The sequence below is a fragment of the Rhodnius prolixus genome, unplaced genomic scaffold (assembly GCF_049639745.1).
Source record: "Rhodnius prolixus isolate KJV_2025 unplaced genomic scaffold, Rpr scaffold_3, whole genome shotgun sequence".
In the NCBI taxonomy this organism is placed as follows: Eukaryota; Metazoa; Arthropoda; class Insecta; order Hemiptera; family Reduviidae; genus Rhodnius; species Rhodnius prolixus.
In genome coordinates this window covers 21,784,492-21,805,320 of record NW_027411603.1, presented here as the reverse complement: position 1 = coordinate 21,805,320, position 20,829 = coordinate 21,784,492, and the positions used below count along the sequence as shown (strand labels likewise).

General features: G+C 39.6%; 1 protein-coding gene across 1 annotated transcript in view; it reads left to right on the top strand.

The window, feature by feature from the left end:
* The first annotated feature begins 2,595 nt into the window (after nucleotides 1-2,595).
* Nucleotides 2,596-20,829, top strand: part of lab (labial) — a 77,856-nt gene continuing 59,622 nt past the window's right edge. Inside the window, exon 1 of the mRNA XM_074127364.1 lies at nucleotides 2,596-3,336. Coding sequence (XP_073983465.1) covers nucleotides 2,709-3,336 — 628 coding nt within the window. The 5' untranslated portion in view covers nucleotides 2,596-2,708. The remainder of the gene's footprint in view (nucleotides 3,337-20,829) is intronic.

The following is a 20,829-nucleotide window of genomic DNA, read 5'->3' as shown; positions in this document are numbered from 1 at the left end:
GTGCCTTTTGGGGGTCCCGACGCTGTACATCGAATGGGAGAGGAGTTAGCCCCCTTTATGTAAGGCCCCCTCCAAAATTATTTATTATTACTAATTACTCTGTAAATCTTGGCCCGATTTTGATAAAATTTGGTAGGATGATAGGGCTAGGGCTCCCCTACGTAACATTAAAGCGGCGATCAGCTCTTACACTTGTTAAGGGGAAGTATAGCAATCGTTTCAAATTATCGGCACGTGAACCGATTTTTATGAATGAAGTGTCATTCGAATCGAAATTTTATACAGATTTGCACTTTAAAAGTCTCTGCACCGTGCCTCACAAGGAGGGGAGTTTGCCCAACCAAATAAGGCCCTTTCTAAAACTATTATTACCAATATTTCTATAACGCTTAGTCCGATTTTGATAAAATTCAGCTCGAATAAGTGGTTAAAGCTCCTCTACGTTGCTGATTCTCTTGCTCCTACTAAGAGGAAGTACTGCAATCGTTTAAATTATCAATGAGTGAACCGATTTAAATCAATGAATTGTTCGATTAAAAAATCTTTGCCTCTTAGGGAGAAGTACTGCAATCCTAGTTTATTTTTCTTACTCCTCTTAAAAGGAAGTACTGAAATCGCAGTTTAATTTTGCTATTTACGTACAAATACCTTCCTATGTTATTCAAAACACTTTCTCAAAAAAATTGTTATTGAGGATGGTTTGGGGGAACGCAACTACAATCATTCTTTAAAAAGATCTCTCCAGTGGTAGTTAACACCTTATCAGGTTATAATGATAGAATAGCTTATTCCAAATTTTAAAAAAATCTGTAAAGCAGATATGTAACTTTGTAAAATAGACAAAAAGGACAGTCTATCCAAAAGGTACAAAAATCTCCTTAACAAAAACTTACAGTTTAAAATGTTAAGTATAAGGGTTGATTAAACGCCAAAAGGTACACAAATCAGCGAGTACCCAACATTTAATTAATACTTCATTAATATTTAAGTAATTCTACTGCATTAATTTTCATTAATAAGTTATTTTTTAGAATTTATTAGATATCACAGACCCTTATGCTGGCCACTTCATTTATATTATTTTTTTGTTATAATTATGATAAATCACATATACGTACATGCATGTTAAAGTAAAGATAAAGTTAGAGTAGGCTACTGTCTTGAATTCGTCTTACCGAAATATTCGTGAGCACAATTAACACACAGTTAATAACTAGTAGATTATTAAACAATAATTATTCATTTCTCTATTGTAATTTAATTTAGTCCCCCTAATTTTACTTATAGTAAAATACTGGAATAATTAGCTGTCCTAAATATAGCATATCTTATTTACTTTATATTACATATATACAACCTAGATGGAGAATGTAATTGAAGAAAACTATATTATTTGCGATAAAGCCAGATAATTATTACCTATTATTATAAACGTTTGACTTCTACATAAAATAACAATTACTTTAATCGAAGAATGAACTTAAACCGACGATTTTTATTTAAAAATAAAATTAAATAAATAAAATAAACAAAATCATTGGTGTAAGTTTTTTATAAAAAAAAGTTTTGAATTTTTTAGCCTCATATTTTTATTTTATTTTTTATAACGTTTTTCTTTTTAACCTGTAATTAATAGTTTGATTATTATAAATAACTAGATATTACAGTCAATCTACAGTGCTACTTGAACATATATTTTGTAGACGAAAATGGCCAGCATAAGGGTCTGTGATATCTAATAAATTCTAAAAAATAACTTATTAATGAAAATTAATGCAGTAGAATTACTTATTAATAATTAAAGTTCACAAAAGATAACTATAAAGATAAAAAAAAAAGAAAAAAATTCAATTTGTTCGGCTGTATGAGCTGCAATGTATATTACGTATTCATATTGTTCATTGATGTATTACATAAAATGTAACATGATTGATAGTGTAACTGTTCCATTCAGTAGTATTTTTATAGCGTAGACTTTGTATTTAAATCAGTGATCTCCATGACGAGCGAACGTTGGAAGGCTTGGTCGGGGAAGTCGTCAGTTGTCTGCGAGAGAAAGATACATTGTGAGAGAGCCATGCTTCGACCTTTCAGCCAACTATAACTTCCCTCCTGTAGGTCTCCAAAACGTTTTCTATTCAGCGGAGTACACAAAATGAAAGCTAATTGTGGTGAAAGAGGGTTTTTAAGAATGGAAAAGTGTCCAGGTGTAGTTTTTATAGCTCACATATTGGCAAAGGCAAAGGTCCATTGAAGAAGAGACAAGAGAAGCAGTGATTGGAGTATAGAAGGTGACGATGTCTTTATTGTGATGTCTGCATGCATGTGTATGGGAGATTGCAGACTTAGCAGTCCGGGAGCTTCAAGTGTGGGACGAAGCGTAAGAGGGGTACATGGCCGACCTTACAGCGTCACAATAGTCTCCATCCATCATAGTCGAACTGAACTGACGTCTAAATAGCAGAGCGAGATAGGGTGTACTGCTGGCGTGATTGGCCCGGCCCATTGCCCCTTCTCTGTCACATTTGGACCACCATACCCCACTTGCACAGTTGACCACGCCTCTTTCTCTAATTCTTGCTAGTACGGGAAAAGCAGTAAGTTAGTGGCCGATCTAGTGTCAGCTGATAGTCATGTGAGGGTGCGCTTCTTAATGTCTGTATTTTTTAATATTTTTTTTTCGGTTACTGGTGACAGTATATTAGAAGATGATGACGATGAATGTGGGTATGTATGGGACATATGCTCAGGGTGAACCGTTCGGTGTGGACTACGAAGCGACGGGACAATATTTTGATAATGAAAGCCATCAACACCTAAGTGGTTACGACCAGTACCAAGAATATCATGAACTTCCTGCAAATGGAAAACATGGCGAATATTATCCTGGCCAAGATGTTATCACATCCAACGGCTTATCCTACACAAACCTGGATTATAATTATCCATGCGCCAAAGGAGATGTCTACCACCAAGAACGTAATCTGCATATCCATGGACAAGACTATCTGGACAATTTCCAAGAGATAGAACATTATCACCATCACCATCATCATATGCAATCAGTTTCTCATCCAGTGCAGGAAATGCATTATGGACCAACGGTAAAAGAAGAAATACTACACCAACAACCGCAACAACAATCACATCTGGGGCATCATCATAGCCACCAGCATCAATTCGAAAGTGGTCTGCAAGGACAGCAGTTTGCTGCACAAACCGCTCAACAGCAGTCCAGGCTACATCATTCGCAACAACAACAACAACAACAACAACAGCCTTCTGTGCCCACTTACAAATGGATGCAGGTGAAAAGGAATGTTCCTAAACCTTCAGGTACATATCTTCAGTACATATCTTAACTTTACAGTTCAGTTAATTCAGTTTAAAATCTTTATCTTTTCATTATCGAGCGTTTGAAAATATTCACCAAATTGGAAGGATTCCTCCATGTTTGACCATAACAGAGAATAGTACAGATCTATTCTGTGCTTACATTTTATGTGTGGGCTAATCATTCAGTTTAGTTGAACAGGATGACATTTCACAGCTTCCCAATAGCTCCTAGATAGGTGGATTTCTAGACCCGTCAATGACACTACAAAATTTAGCAGTCATCTGTACAAAAATGTCTAAAATCCAAAATTTCTTCCGAATCCATCTCATTTTGGCACAGCTTTAAAAAAGAATGCAGAAATTCATAGCGAATTTTAACTTTTTTTAAAAAAATAATTCGATTCTAATCAGCCATATTTGTTTTTTAGAATTTTTAACACTTCACTATTTAAACAATCTATTCTTTTATGTTTAGAGTTGTTCCAATTTCTTTTGAACAAAAATAAAATAACTATACTCGTAATATCTGATTTAACTCAAATTTTTTCTTGTAAAACTGTGAAAAATTCGCCAAATGCTTTCTTATCTGTGGTTGTTGTGGATTAAGTAATTTTCTTTAAACAAAACACTGAATTTACCTATTTAAAAAGATTTACAAAACAAAATTTAAGCATTTTATTTTTCTTAATTATAATGGTGATATTTTAAGGAAATCAGGTTTCTTAATCAAGAATTCTTAAGTAATTGACGTTGTCCTGATTCGAAGCAGTAACAAATTCGATAAACACTCCCTGATGTCCAATTTAAGTTTAAGTTTTGATTTTATATAAATATAAAATATAAATCTAAATCAAATTTTAAAGCCATTTAAGAGTGAGAAATAATTAATGAAGCAATATATCTTTGTCTCGCGAACTCGCTTCTTCAAATCCATGAGTAAAGAAGGAATTTATCTAAGCATTTCCATTCGGAACTCCTTACCCTAAAACTCTGCCTACTTACTGGTTCCTTCAATTCTCTTGAACATCTTCCAGCACCTTTAGATTTTATAAATGCACTATAATTGACTTCTTCGAAGTTTTTTTAATAAAGGAGCTGGCAAAATTAAGTTATTGCTATTGTTTCGTTTGAAATTTAGCAAGTATTTTAGCTTATTACAACGCTAAATATGTTGTTGTTGAATGTTCAATTTGAAAATCTTTGTTTCTATTTGTTCTGAACGTTTAAAATAACCTTTAACTGGTGCAATGAAATTGATTTCTAAATGTAAAATAATCGCGTACGTCGATCATTTAAAGAATCTCGTGATAAAAAGATAAAGATTATTTAATGGCATTGAGGCATGAACAGATTTAGAAACCCACTACGAAAATGTATGGTAAAGTAAATGAGTTTTCTAATAATATGGTTCGAAAAATTTAAAAATTTGTGAGCTTTAATTATTAATATACCGTCTACTTACAAATCTAATGAATAATTATAGTTTTTTACATTCTTTTATTTCATTCGATTAGAAAAATATTTGAATCGTACTATTTAGACATAATTCAGTACTTACTTTAGGTTTCAGTACTATGGAGTTTTGAAATACGAAGAAATAGCTTTAAATATTTCTCAATACCCTTTAGTTCCTCATCCAAAATTTAATTCTTGAAAATACAAATATGTTTTACATTATATAATATATAAATAAATATGTTACACACTTGTGTTTTACATCTGCGTATAGAACACCATCGGTTGTCTCCATTCAAAGCATAACATCATACTCTAACTTAAAAAATGAACTTAGTTTTGGACTACTCGGTAAATCTTGAAAGCACAAAATGCCTAAACTCTCAGCCATACACGCCTTGCATACTGTCAAGAAATACTCAGCGCTAGCAGTATTCTTTCTTCTTTCTTTTATCAAATCCACTCAGGCTATCCTATGTCAAGACCGTGAGTTGCTTGAGTCAGTATGCAGTGTCCGTCAAGAAGACTACAATCCTTCAAACAGGCTACCATACTTGTTGAAATAATTTTATAGAGAACTTACGCGATGGCTCGCGGTATTCATACATCATTGATGTTAATGCCATTTTGGTTGAATGCCAAACTTCGCAATACCACAACTAGCTTTCAAGTTCTTTGAGTGATTCATGTGAACCCTCCGGGATGTGACAGGGTCGCTTTCGAGTAAAGTTACGACTCCGAGATTGATTATTCTTCTCTTACAATCTCAGCAGATTAAAGATATTGCTACCTTCTCTGAGAGGAAGACTGTGGTCTGTTTTCTTAGGCTTACTGAGTAATGGAAACTCCGATTTATGTCGTACACTCATGTCGTACAAAAATTGATCTCTGAAAAATCAGTCAGATGGACTTTATAACGTGAAATTCGTAGCTGTATTTACCTTCCTTTTAAATCTTCGTCATAACTGAGCTTATATCTTGCATTCTAAATGGCTGTTTTAGGGTTAGAAAATTTAATCTCTTTTATCTAAATATTTTATTGAACTCTAATGTCCACTGCATTACACGGCTATCTCAATATAGCGTATTTTTTTCTATAAAACTTTAAGAAACATGATATTGAAATAACTTCTGATTTACACGCTGTGCCAACCTGAGGTGGCCCTTAGATTTTCTCTACTAAGGAGCTCCTTACAGCTCATTGTCCAGCGATAGACAATGTTTTTTCTAACAAGAAGACACTGACCCGAGGCTAGCAGTGCTCTTAAAAAAAGACTCCGGGTGCCAAAGACTTCAGATGTTGTCGCTACTTAAATTTTAAAAAAATCTGTAAATAAATGCGATAGTTGCCGTTAGTTATTAATTAGGTTGAATGTATGGCGTGATTGATGGTGCCACCCACTGATTACATTCCAGGTGTTGATGGGTCTTTAATCATCAAGATTAACTCATTCTTTTTTTTAATATTATTCTTGCAGCCTATTATCGTAGTGCAACCATATATTTGCGAAGTTAAAAGAAATAAATCCAATTATTTCCAGATTTGCAAGAGGTTTACACTTTTATCTAATATTAAGCTTACAATTACTTAAAAAATAAGTCAAGTTCAGAATAATAAGTACAAAAATAAATAATGGCGACACAAACAATATGTTTAATGAAATTAAAGAGCCTTTTTTAAACTGTGAATTATTTCTTTTATTCTAGATTACAATTAGACTAAGAAATTCATCTATTTAATTTCTATTAACACTGCATTGCCAATGCTCGAACTTCGTCAGTTATTGCTAATGTAGAGTCATATTGATTCCATAATTTATTTTTATCTTTTTTTATATTGATTTCAATTTTAATAATAAAATTTGCATTAAAGGATGAGAAAGAATAGGAATTAAGAACGAAAAAGCAAATTTTGTCCACAAATCGGCTTTAACATTTCACGCAGAAGGAATTAACTTCAACTTAGGATCGCAGTAATTTCAGTATTTTCTAGAATCCTGATTGACTGCCTTCTGATCAGGGACATTCAGTATTTTTTTCAATTACTGTGCGCTGTTGACACTTATCGGAAATTACCCAATTCGCTGCAAGTTTTTTGCTGCAATTCGGACAGAAAATCAATTCTAGAAAGAGGCTTTTTTTTGTGCCTTGATACTTTAAATTATGTAAATTTATCAAATAAGCATTTTGGCCATAATCTGGAGTCAAGATAATAACAGAAAATCTACTTATATTGCCAATCAGGAGTCGAAATGACTCCAATATATTTACGTATAATGCTAATCTGGAATCAAAATGACTCTTATGATTCTAGTAAACTAATCTGCAAAAAGAAACTAAGAATTCCATGGTCTTCAGTTCGTGACTATCAAATGGTGAGAAAGTGGGGATAGCATATCTAAGAGATTTGGAATAGCTATATGATGTGGGGAAACAGAGCCATTCCTATTTTTTTGGAGTCAAATTGTCTTCGGATTGGCAATGCAGTGTTAAACGCAACTTAAACACCCCATCTATTACTACAGTACCTAAATTTTTCTACTTAAGTCGCTTAAATCTTAGGGCTCCTGTAGAGATTTTACAAAGAAATTGTTTTCCAAGCCAACAAAATTATATATTATTTAATAAATCAGTCCTCTTTACTGCGGTTTGTTCACTCAAAATTATACCACTTATTCTTTAAATTGAATCAATTTAATATTAGGAGAATTGTAGCGCTTGTTACTTAGTCTTAATTCTGGTAAGATAATTGTTTGCATTCATGAAGATCTCAATTTTGGGTTTCCATTGAAAATTACTGTTTTGAGATACCCAGTATTCAAAAAAACTAATTTTTTATAAATTGGTACGCAAGGCTGTCAAATTTAAAACACTGGAAGTTCAAATCTGATATTTTTGATTAGTGTAAATCAGTTATTAATAAGTGTGGTAACTCCACAAAATTCATTTTTTGTTTTGTTTTTGAAAACAACCCCAACAATTTTCAATAATCCCCGAATGCTCATTGCTGTGCACAGTAACATTTATTTTAACATTTTCGCAGAAACGTTCTAAATAGTGTTGTCTCAAACAAGCATAGTTTATGAAAGAAATCAAATACTCTATATCAGACTGATGAATGGAATAAATAACCTTTTATAAAAGTAAAAGCTGTGTGTGCTACAACGAAACAAACGATCATATCATTTGTATCCAAACGTTTTCCTCTTTGTTTTAAATATACAACGTATGGTGCTCAAGGCGCAACGATAGCCGAACGATTAGAGGTAGAAGCCCGCAAAGATATGATGTACTTAGTTCGATTCCCAGACCTAGGTCTTGGATTTTCCTGAATGGTTATTATGAGAAATTTATGGTAAAGTACGTTTGCTAGTCGTTTCTGTCTATGACTTCTTATTTAGTACGTTGGATGTAAAGCCTCCCTGAAAAACTTTACTTTTTTTTGAACCTTAACTTTGAAGCTTAAGCTTAAGCGTGGAATTTAGTTTAAAAAAAAAAAACACCCCACATTGTGCGGAATTAGAATCAGACACGTCGAACACAGGACAAAACAACCAAAAGTTTACAAAGTCATAATAGTCACTGCAAGCACATTTTTTCTGCAATTTCTGGGTCTTGAGATAACAGAGCATGCTGTGCATTTCAAAATCTTGCACGTACGCATTGCCTAGTTAACTAGGGACGCAAGAGGTTTTACAAGGAAGAAAAGAGCTTTGAATTCTGGGCAAAATGGAAATCATCTGAACCAATATCTAAGGTAAAAACGGCATTGCACAAGGGTTGAGAGGTTCTATTTGTTTGCGTAATTCCCCAATCTCTAATGCGGAGACCAAACAAGTACCAACCACTTATCATTTGGCTGACTCCCTCCACACCCCTCCGTATAAAATACTTGGCAGTTCTATTGGTAAGATAAAGGAAACATCCCACCAATACTCTTATTGTATTTTATTAGAATTTCGAGTTTTTATAGTTAATGGCAATTTTATATTTTGCGCAACGTGTAAACACGTAAAACGCGCTTAACTGGTTAATGAACTAAATTTATTCTTAAATAATTGTGTCAGGTTGACAGTCTGCTGTAAATTTTGTAATAAACATTTGTTTTAACTTTATCAAATGTAAGTTTTTATATTCCATACTATTTAAATAGAAAAAATCTGCATTCAGAGTAAAATCGCAGCCTAGCTACGCAGTCCAGACATTCAACTCTTTTACCCATAATTCAGTTTTATTCTACGTCATCAGCTTTCCTAATTGATTTATATCTTTTTGCAAAATTTTTAATGTCGTCTGCTTTAAGATATAACATTTGTTGAGCTAAGGTCTTAGACACTCGATAATCGGTAATCCTCTGCATTATTTGAAGGGAGAATCACTCATGCGAGAGATAACGGAAACCTAATTTTATAAATTAGGACTTCTCAGCTTCAGCCACGTTTGTCCTAGTTCACTTAGTTCATATTTCATACGAATGTTCAACTCTTTTTCAAACTTAAGAATTTTATACCCAACACAATAACAAATAAAAGGTAACCCATGTTTTACATTTTGTCATTCTCACATCTGTTAAGGTGAATAATTTTAGAATTGTGTCACCTGCCTCTGTTATAAAGCTGACGGCTCCATCATAAAACAAACCTTATCATTTTAAACATATTATAGTCTGTGTATCCACAGGACCAATAGCATGCAGGTGTTATTACCTGCCAAACATTGTTTAAGATATAGCCCGCTGTTTTAGTACTCGCTTTTGTAATCAATATTTTTAAATTAATTAAAGTTTTATGAAACAAAATGTGACCGAGGGCCGTTAAGGGCGATCAGGGCAAGGGGAATTTCGCTCGCTCAGCAGGGGGTACAAATAACTCGTCAGGCTATGAATACACTGATTTATTGTTGGTCCCAATACACCAATTAGAAAATCGCATACAAAGAGTTGAGCTCATTAATACAAAACCAAACTAATACTTCCAAAAACATAATTAACAATAGAAATATAAACGAAACTGAAGAAACTATAAGATAACATAAAGTAAGATTAAATAGGCAAATTACAAATTAAATCAACAAGGTTCGGCCCTTATTCTCAAACATTCCATTATTATTACTGTTATTATTATTATTATTATTATTATTATTATTATTAATACTATCGGTTATCTTTTGTTAATTTACACTCTAGCAAATGTACTCCTCCCTCACTACGGCAACAGTTAGCCTCGGCCGGAAGCAATGCGTAAAAATTTATGTTCAATACTCACAGCAAAACAATCCCATCAAACGCATAACACTTGTTTCCTCTCACACACTCTAACTAACTCTGCCGGTGTCTATACACTATACACCACGCGCTCGCTATTCTCTCTCTCTCTCTCACGCGGTACATTGCTCTCGGCCGCTACCAGCCGTGCCGTCAGCAGTTTAACTTAACAATTGCATTTTTTCCTACTAATTATTCAATTATTATTTACAAATTAAATGCTCTCCCTTTACACTTACCCCCCCGTTAAAGTGGGTTCTACCGCCTTGCGGAGGACCCACCACTCGCTTGTCACTTCCCAACTCTCCACCGGGCTCTCCGGAGCTTCGCGTCTTCACGCTCGGCGGACGATAGGGAACAAATGGTGCCCCTGCATTCGCTGGTTGGTTGTCTCCAGGGTCTCTCTGTGTCGGTGGGTGCCCTCATGCCACGGCGGTGCAATTCAGCTTGACTGGCTCGAGCAAACTGTATAACCACTCGTTCGACTCCTCCCTCCAGCTCTACGTAAGCTTGAATCTCCTTACCAGCATCCGCCACGCTCACAAGGGGTTCGCCTTCTCTTATAGTTCCTTGAACAGTAGTGTATGGCGAGACGGTCTATGGAGGGAGAAGACCGGAAATCGTGCTGGGCAGATTAGTGGACTCCTTCCCCAACAGTGCCTGAGGTCCTCCGTTTTCAGAAACACGAAGCTCTCTCAGTCTACTCCCACCAGTGTGAAGTCGGCCTTAGGTTGTAGCAGCAGGTATAGTCCAGTTATCGGATCCTTCACGGGTATTGGTCCACCCGGTAGCTGTCAAAATATATCTTCCTTTGGTCACCGAGGGTATGTCCACCAAGATGTGAATGTTGTCATGTGTGGAGGCAGCGTCTATCTCAGCGATGTCGTAGTAATGGTACATATCCGCCGGCAGCGGTTCCCGACACGAACCATAGTCTCTCGGATAATATCTGACTGTCTTTATACACTATCCTACTCAGTTCACTTGGGGTCAATAGCCTGCTAACTTTCTCCTGGCTAGGGTGCTGAGGGCACCCTCGAGCGACCGCAATTCCACCTTCGCCTCCAAGGTATTGATCTCAAGATTCCGAAGGAAGTGAGGAAGAGGAGGTGCATGAGGTTAGAGGTGGTTACCCTTAATTCCCTAATGGCTGTGCGGGTGACTCCCATCGTGGTTGTCAAGGCTAGTTGGCTAATTTTGTCATTGGTCCCGGGTCAGCAGCACTCGTCCCTCGTTCGGGGACTCAGCTCCGCTGCTCAACCAAATTCATCCGACCACCGCCCAATAGTTTCCTAAACCGGATTACTTCATCAGTCCTCCCGGCTCCTTTGGGAACGCAACGCGTAGGACGAGCGAGTGCAGGGAAGCCTAGGTGTACCGACTGGGGTGTATGCAGGGTCTCGTATCGTGTCATCTGGGGGTGAGTACGCCGACGGGGAGAGCTCTCCCACGTTCAGCTCAGTGGCTAGTTCTGTCGTCTCCGTTCTGTCATCAGCCCGCTGGTAACCCCGCGGCCTCAAGTTGACCCCTGCATAAAGATCGTCACCTCCTGAGGTGTTAATTTCAGTCTGCTCCTCTTCGATGGATTCTGCAGTTTGTCCAGACTCGGCGTTCCTTGCGCCGTCCCCTGCAACTTCTCCCACGATCCCCGGCGCCCCTTCGAGTGACAACCCTTCGTAAAACAAGTCGTGCGTGTCCACCGCTCCTAGGTTCTGGCTTAAGGAGGTGGGGACATCTTCCTCCGTGGTTTCTTGGGGGATTCCCTCCACCACCACCGGTTTCAAGCGATTTATATGCACCATCCGAGTGCTTCCGTCGCCCATCGCAATCTCAAATGTCACATCTGTGATACTCCGCTGTACGCGGAAAGGCCCCTCCCACGGCCTACGGAACTTCTGCGCTTCTCCTCGGCGTCCAGCGGGGTTGTGTAGGTAAACCCATTGCCCTTCCACCAAGCTCCGTACCCGCGCCTTTTTATTATACTGAGCCGCTTGTGCCTCGAAGGCCCGCTCGGTCGTCTCAGCAGCTATCCGGTGTGCTTCCCTTAACCTCCCACGTAATGCCTCTGCATAACTCGTTTCTTGATCTACCTCTTGACGAGGCCTAGGGTCGAGTGTGCTAGGGCGCGGCAGCTCTCGGCCGTAAAGGAGATAATTCGGGGTGAATCCCGTCGCAGAATGTGGCGTACTATTATATGCCATCAATACGTAGGGCACCCATCTGTCCCAGTCTTCCCCATCGCGGCGCACAAAATGCGATAACGCATCTACCAACGTGCGGTGGAACCTCTCCACTCTTCCGTTACTCTGGGGATGATAAGCGGTCGTGAACAACTTCTTTATTCCAAGCGTATCGCAGGCGTCCCTTACCAAGGCCGAGGTGAAATTTCTTCCCTGATCAGTTAGTAGCCGACTAGGAGCTCCATGTCGGACTACCAAGTGGTTCACAAATTTTTGGGCCGTCTCTTGGGCTGTTTGGCTTTTTAGCGGTACTGCTTCGGCGTAGCGCGTTAAATGGTCGATCATCGTAAGGAGGTACATGTTACCCTCCCTTGTTCGTGGTAGGGGTCCCACTATGTCCATGGACACCTGCTCAAAGGGGCGCCCGGCCGCGTATGGTACCTGCAGGGGTACTCGTAACTGCTGGGGCGTCTTCCGTTCCAGGCAACTCCGGCACTTCTCTATATGCCTCTTAGCGTCTTGAGACATAGTTGGCCAATAATAACCTTGCCTCAACAGAGCCAGGGTCCTCTCTAGTCCGGGGTGTCCCGCGAAAGGGGAGTCATGGCACTCCTGTAAAATGGTCTCCCGCATTGGCTCTGGTACCATCAGTTGGTACGGCTCGTTTCCCCCCGCAAATCTATATAATAGTCCGTCCAGATCCATGACGCATTGAGCTGTGTTGGTGTTCTTAAAGTGCACACAGTCCGCGTCGGCTAATTGCAGCGCCCGGATCGTCCCTCTCCCCGAATCCGCTTCCCCGTTTATCGTGGCCACCCGTCGACTCAGCGCATCGGCGTTGGAGTTTTTACGCCCAGGCTTATGAAACACTTCATACTGAAATTCCGCTAGGCGGAGCTGCCATCGAGTTAGACGCGATGATGGGTCTTTCACTGTGAGAAGCCACCGCAGCGCTGCATGGTCCGTGATCAGGTTGAAGGGCCGGCCGTATAAATAACACCTAAAGTGTTTCGTGGCCCAGACGACCGCTAGCATTTCCCGTTCGGTCGTACTATAATTTTGTTCTGCCTTATTCAGTTGGCGACTTGCATAAGCAATGGGCCGTTCCGCCCCGTCTTGTAGCTGAGACAGTACCGCCCCGAGGGCAACTCCTGAAGCGTCAGTAGCTAAAATGAAGGGTAGTGAGAAATCTGGATATGCTAACACCGAATCGCTGCATAGCTCATCCTTTAGGCCCTGAAAGGCTTGTTCCTCTGCCTCTCCCCACTGGAACCGCTGGTCTAGGCGTGTCAGATAAGTTAGGGGTCGGGCTTTTTCCGCAAACCCTGAGATATACCTCCGGTAGTAACCTACTAGCCCTAGAAACGAGCGTAGCTCTCTAACATTGCCAGGAGGGGGAAAGTCCTTCACAGCAGTTACTTTCTCAGGATCCACTTGAACTCCCCTCCGACTCACAACGTGCCCTAAGTAGCAAACCCTTTCCGTAGCGAATTGGCACTTGGCGAGGTTAACCACTAGGTGCGCTTCTCTCAGTTTGCTCAACACCCCACTTAGTCTCTCAGCATGTTCTTCGATCGTCGCGCTATGGATGATCACATCATCCAGATATACAAAGCATGTTACTCCTTTAAGGTCCGCTAATAGCCGGTCCATCAGTAACTGGAACGTAGCAGGAGCCCCCGCCAGGCCGAAAGCCATCCGACGGTACTGATAATGCCCCTCGGGTGTGGAAAATCCGGTTTTTGCCTGGTCCTCCGTAGCTATTTCGATCTGGTGATAGCCCGAGGCCAGATCCAAGGTGCTGAAATAGCGGCTCCTTCCCAGACTTTCTAGCGTCTCATTGATATTTGGTAGCGGATAAACCGGAACCTTCGTTACAGCGTTCAACGCCCGGAAATCGGTACAAAACCGGTACTTCACCGATCCATCGGAGGTCTTTTTCCGTACCAACACCACTGGTGCCGACCATGGACTGTCAGACGGTTCAATTACGCCTTTCGTCAGCATGTCGTCAACCAGCTCCTTCATAGTTTCACGTTGGTGGTATGGCACCCGTAAATGGCCTAGCTTGTCCCCAAGGAGCTTTCCCAATCCTTCACGGGCTCTGGGAACCCCGCCACTCTCTTGGCAAACGCCGACCCACTCGCTTCCCTGAGTTTCTATTTCCGTCACCCACCCTAGCCTCTCAGATTTCCCTACCATCACTTCCGTTTGCGATACATTTACCATCCGCACCCACACGGCGCCATCAACTACTTGGCTTATCCCTCTGCCTACGCACCAATCCCGATTGGTCTCTGTTGGGTAGGGTTCTACCAGCACGGTGGCGCCTGAGCGCCAGCCAGAGGCCCTACCACGCACCAACACTTCGCAACGGGGCGGGATAGTTATCTTCTCCGCCGCAACTAGGTATATGTCTCCCGACTCATCTCTCTCTGCCTCGACCTCTGGGAACTCGTTTCTCTCAAATCTGGATTGAGGTTCAGCCTTCCCTACAAGTAACACATTCTCCCGACCATCCAAGGCCCCTTTCCCCTCATCTCCTTCGAATTCAAGCGTCCGCATATCCAATCTCATCTTCAAAGCAGCCATACCATCGATCCCCAGAATGCCATCTCCCTCAACATCTATCTCCGCTATTAAAAACTCCTGGGCGATGGTTTGACCCCGCCACATCAAGTCTAACCGCTGTACTCCCTTGATTCCAACGGGGCTACCCGTCACACCCCGCGCTACCACCCCACTCTCTAACAACGGAACCCCCGGTACTGGTTGCCGCAAGATGGAAACACCCGCCCCCGTATCCACGAGCAAGGTCCTGGTCTCTCCTGAGAGCTTCACCGGGATCCTGATGAATCTGGAGCTGGGAGTGGCAACGTTTATAATCCTGTATCTTGGCCCCGTGGTGGCATCCCTCCCGCAGGTGGGGCTGACTGCGGGAGGAGGGATTTTGGGGCAGCCTCCAAATAGTTGGATTCCCTAACAGCATAGTCTGGTCTCACGGATCCAGGTGTAGCTCTCTTCGGGCACATCCTACAGATGTGCCCCAATTCCCCGCAGGTATAACATTTCACGCCCCTCGCCCGTGGTTCTCTCACCCTATCCCTAATACTCGAGCTTTTCCACTCACGAGGGGGCGACTGGTAGGGGCGGGGGCACTCCCGCGCAAAATGCCCCTCTTGTGTACAGTTGAAACATCTCCCCTGGCGCCCATAGCTACTATCCGCGTTTCTTGCTATGGCATATATCCCCCTCTCCAGGGTGAATCTAGCAATGCCGGGCCCGCTTTCCGCCTCTTCAACCAGATGCGCTCGCTTCACAGCTTCCGCCAAGCCTGTGGGGGGATGAAAGCGTAACTGGCGTCCCGGCTCACCCGCGAGGCCCTGGATGAACGCAGCGAGGACCACTCGCTCCATGAAATTGCGCTCCCACTGCTTCTGCTCCCCGCTCCCCGAGTGAGAAGTAGCAAACTCCCCCAATTGCCTACAGCGATCCGCAAACTCTCGGACACCCTCCCCACGACGCTGGGACACTGAGTTGAGCGCGAGTAAGTTTTGCTCAGGGGTACGGTGGTCCTGGAATCTTTCCAGGATGGCTCTCTTGTAGTCCTCAAAGGAGGACACCGCAGCGGAAAATATAGGGTGGCTCGACACAAACACAGCAGCTGCGCCTGTCGTCTTTAGCTTACAGATCAGCCTCTTATCGTGGTCTGTCCAGGCACCACTCTCCGCCACCATCTCTATCTCGTTCAGGAAGTCCTTCGCTGGGGGCGCCCCGGTTTCCCCCGACCATGGCTTGATCAAGGCTTGTAAGCCCATCTCCCTCCGCCCGGAATGACCAGTCGATTCACGCTCGCTCGCTAAGGAAGGGCCATCCGTGCCTACCATTGTCCTCAACGTGGTTAACTCCCCCACCATGCGTAAACGTTCCTCATCTAGGGTCTGTAACTCACGATTGGCTCGGCGTAATTCCTCCACCTCCCTCCTCAGAGCCTCCATGGTAGGGTCCGTTAGTGGCATAGAGATCCCACTTCTGACACCAGAATTGTGACCGAGGGCCGTTAAGGGCGATCAGGGCAAGGGGAATTTCGCTCGCTCAGCAGGGGGTACAAATAACTCGTCAGGCTATGAATACACTGATTTATTGTTGGTCCCAATACACCAATTAGAAAATCGCATACAAAGAGTTGAGCTCATTAATACAAAACCAAACTAATACTTCCAAAAACATAATTAACAATAGAAATATAAACGAAACTGAAGAAACTATAAGATAACATAAAGTAAGATTAAATAGGCAAATTACAAATTAAATCAACAAGGTTCGGCCCTTATTCTCAAACATTCCATTATTATTACTGTTATTATTATTATTATTATTATTATTATTATTATTAATACTATCGGTTATCTTTTGTTAATTTACACTCTAGCAAATGTACTCCTCCCTCACTACGGCAACAGTTAGCCTCGGCCGGAAGCAATGCGTAAAAATTTATGTTCAATACTCACAGCAAAACAATCCCATCAAACGCATAACACTTGTTTCCTCTCACACACTCTAACTAACTCTGCCGGTGTCTATACACAATACACCACGCGCTCGCTATTCTCTCTCTCTCTCTCACGCGGTACATTGCTCTCGGCCGCTACCAGCCGTGCCGTCAGCAGTTTAACTTAACAATTGCATTTTTTCCTACTAATTATTCAATTATTATTTACAAATTAAATGCTCTCCCTTTACAAAAATAATGAAATTGAATCCAACTTTAAAGAATTAGTCGATGAAGAAGGAATCCTAAAGTAAGAAGATCTTCTTCAGTTAACCTGAGATACTACTTGTTCAGATCGATAACTGTTGCAAATAAGGTTGAAGTGTTTGATAAGTATTAAGTCCTGCAGATGGAATATTTCTAATCAATCATTCTGTTAATTAATATTTCTTTTTGTCAAAATATTGCAGGGGTTTCACTCGAATTGTAAATTAGTTGACATTTATAAAGTAAATTATTTAAAGCAAATCTGAATAGAAGAGTAATTATCCCTTCATTAATGCATAATACATAAATATACAGTTTTTAATAAGAATATAATATTCAATAACAATAATTTTTGAAGAATCTTAAGTTTTAGTCTGTTCAGAAAGAAGAACTCTAAAGTTTTGTAGCCCTGATGATTAACTGAATATATTCTGAAATTTCGACGTAAAAGAGTTGTTCTTTCAAAACTAACCAAAACTCAAGGATCCTTTTTAAATAATATCTATCATTAACAGGTCAAGAACTGCATTTAGAGCATAATAATAAAATATATTTTAATATTGAATATTATTATTTTAATGTATAATATATTTTAAGTAAAGTAATGCCTATTTTTTCAGGCTGACTTTACGTCTAACTAACAAATTAGGTGTCGCAGACGAAGGTGACTAGCAAACATACTTTACTATTACATTCTCATATTAAAGATTAAATAAAATCCAAGGTCTAGACCAAGAATCGAACCCTGTACCACAAGACATTTTTTTTTTGCATTTGCTTTCGCCATACAGCCAGCATCTTGTAGGTCAGTGGTCGGCAACCCGCGGCTCTTTAATCCAAATTTTGTGGCTCTTCAGCCTGTCCAAAATAAATTGTATATTTCAATTTTATTGAAACAAATGAAGATTTCATTTATTAAAGTAAAGATATTTTTTTCAAAAAGAATTTTAAATGTGATAAGTTTGAAATTGAATAGAATTATATTAATATACATTAAGTAATTATATAAGACTGCCGCCATTTTCATTCAAACACAGGTTTAGTTATTATTTATTTGTTTATTTACTTTGCAATATGTGAAAATAAATATATAAAACATTTAAATGTTATTCAATATCATAAAATAATAATTTTTGTGAATACAAATCATCTACTGAGGTTTTTACACTATCATCCTTGCGGCTCTTGGTAAGATTTATTAAAATTATTTAAGGAGAAATGGCTCTCTACTTAAAATAGGTTGCCGATCCCTGGTCTAGGTGCTTATCACTAGAATATCACTCACTCTCCATTCTTACTTATAAATGCATTCGCTTCGCACATTCATCCCTCTACTATATACAACTATTTACATAAACTACAACTAATGGATGGACCACAATACTTTCATAGTTTTGCGGGCCTCACCTCCTACCACTCGGCTACCGTGGCGCCTTATAATATAATTTATATAACTATATTATATAAAACATATAACAGCTAAGAAATGAATTTTAACTACAGACCTAAAATATAACTTCTTTAGAGCATAACCTCTACAATGCTGCCCTAAACGTTAGAATTAGGCCACGGAAGAAAGTTGACTTCGTACAGGAAACGTTTTAGCAGCTACTTCAAAATTATTTGCGTTCAAGAACTTATCACCTATTAAACCAAGTTCAACTAGTAATAAAGTTGATTTTAATGCTTTTTTTTCTCATTACTTACCATTATTGTTTATCATAAAGGTAATTGCCGTGAATAGTGCAACTTCCTTGCAGTGCGCTGGAATTGGCACTCGCGTGGTTCCGGCTCAACCATTCTGATAGTTTCTCTCCTCAGGAGCTTCATTTTCTGCCAAAGCAGTTGTCCGAATGATGTAAAAGGAATAAGTTTTTGCTAATTTAAGCGCTCTTTCCTAATCAAAACATAAAACATATGCAACTCAGTAATAATAATTGTTAATGTTCTTGGGTTAGATCTTTACTGGGCGATTAATAATTAAAATGTAAAAAAAAAACAAACTGTAGGGACTTAGTTTTATGGTGCAAATCGATTTTCGCTTTTACCGTACTAAATTGTGTGATGAGAAAGAAGTGTGACGCGTTAGGGCCGTCTGTGGGGGAGGTTGATTGGATCACGTGATTGTTAGTGAGTTCTACCGTTATCTTGAATAGTAAACAGCTAAAGAGAAAACTGACTAAGGTTGCCATAATAATCTTATTTTAATACTTTATATAAAAATAATTACCTACTTCGATGAAATTAAAGATAAGTTTGTTTTTATCTCTTTTGATCTGAAGAGAAAGCATAGACTATTGCATTTTGAAGGAACCAGTTGTGAATTCGAACCCATTTTGTTAGTTAGAAGTGGTGCAGCACTTGCAGTGACCTTCATTTAGCCCTCTAGATGCACTGACATTCTATCCTAATCCTTAATCTAAACTTTGATCTATTTATGTACGATCTAGGCGTCTATCTGCCTATCTATCTATTTAACAACGCAAAATTATATTTTTTAAAACAGATCAACACATAGTCTTATTGGAAGACTGACACAAAATATTCTTGAAAACATAATGCAAGAGTCCTACAATTCATAGAGAAATGCATGCAAAAGGCAGACATAGGCGAAGATGTACAACTGTAGGACAGATTTACGCAGAGTTATTGCAATGAGGAGTACTAATGATGTAAAGATAATGTGTGCTAGAACAGTTGGCTCTTGTTGATTAATTTCATTTCGATTTTGACTCTAGATTTGGTTGTCTTTCAGCAATTTGTATTTTTTATCCACTTTTTAATTGGTAGATTTATTGGGTAGTAATGGCAAGGTTAAGATATTTTGCTCTAAAGACTAGCAGGTAAAACACTGGACCTAGTAAGGAGGACAGGACTTATCTACTGGACTATCTAGAAAATGGTACAATAACTCTCTGAGTATGGTGCCTTAAGGAACAAGTGAACACTTGTCTCAGTAATAATGGTATATAGAGTTGCCATTCAATGGAACTTGAGATTTTTTCGATGATAGGCACCACGGTAGCCGAGTGGTTAGAGGCGAAACCTCTAAATACATAAAGCTAATATGTATTGTGGTACTGGGTTCGATTCCCGGTCTTAGGCCTTGGATTTTATTTAATGGTTAATAAAAGAAATCTACAGTAAAGTAAACTATGTTTGCTAGTAGCCTCCTTCCACAACACCTAATTTGGTAGTTAGACGTAAAGCCGGCCTGAAAAAATAGGCATTACTTTACTTCAATGGAACTTAGAGACTGTCTTTTGTCTTTTCTGGGTGGTGGTTGGACCACCCAGGTTTTTCGCGGGATCTAGGCCGTCTTGTAGCTTGAATTGAGAAAATGATAATTTCTCATTTGTGTCATAGTTTGCCAGCAGCCATCCTTCGTAAGGAGCCTCATTGTAACAATCTGTTCAGTATTATGGTTAATGGCCAATGATAGAGATAATGCATTACTTTCGTTTCTGTATTTAACCAGCTATTTGATTTGTCCTGCAATGTAGTAACGGAGACAGCAAAGGAATACAGGAGTACAATTTAAACAACGTTACCTAGAGCCCTCGTTATTAGTGCTGCTAATCACCAAGTGCCCTTTTCATATCCACATTTACCCATCTCTAGCCAGGATCTACTAAATTGTAGTCAACTTCTCTTTCATTAAATGACCTCTAGAGACAAGAACGTAATTTTTACATTTCGAAACAATTTCAAACCTTCATCATCCTTGCTAGTGATTGATGCTGTATTATTCTCAAAACTGCTAATTTCCCTTAATGCTATTTTGTTCACATTGTTGCCATAGTTATTCCTCATTCTCTAATAAATTATTAATAAAA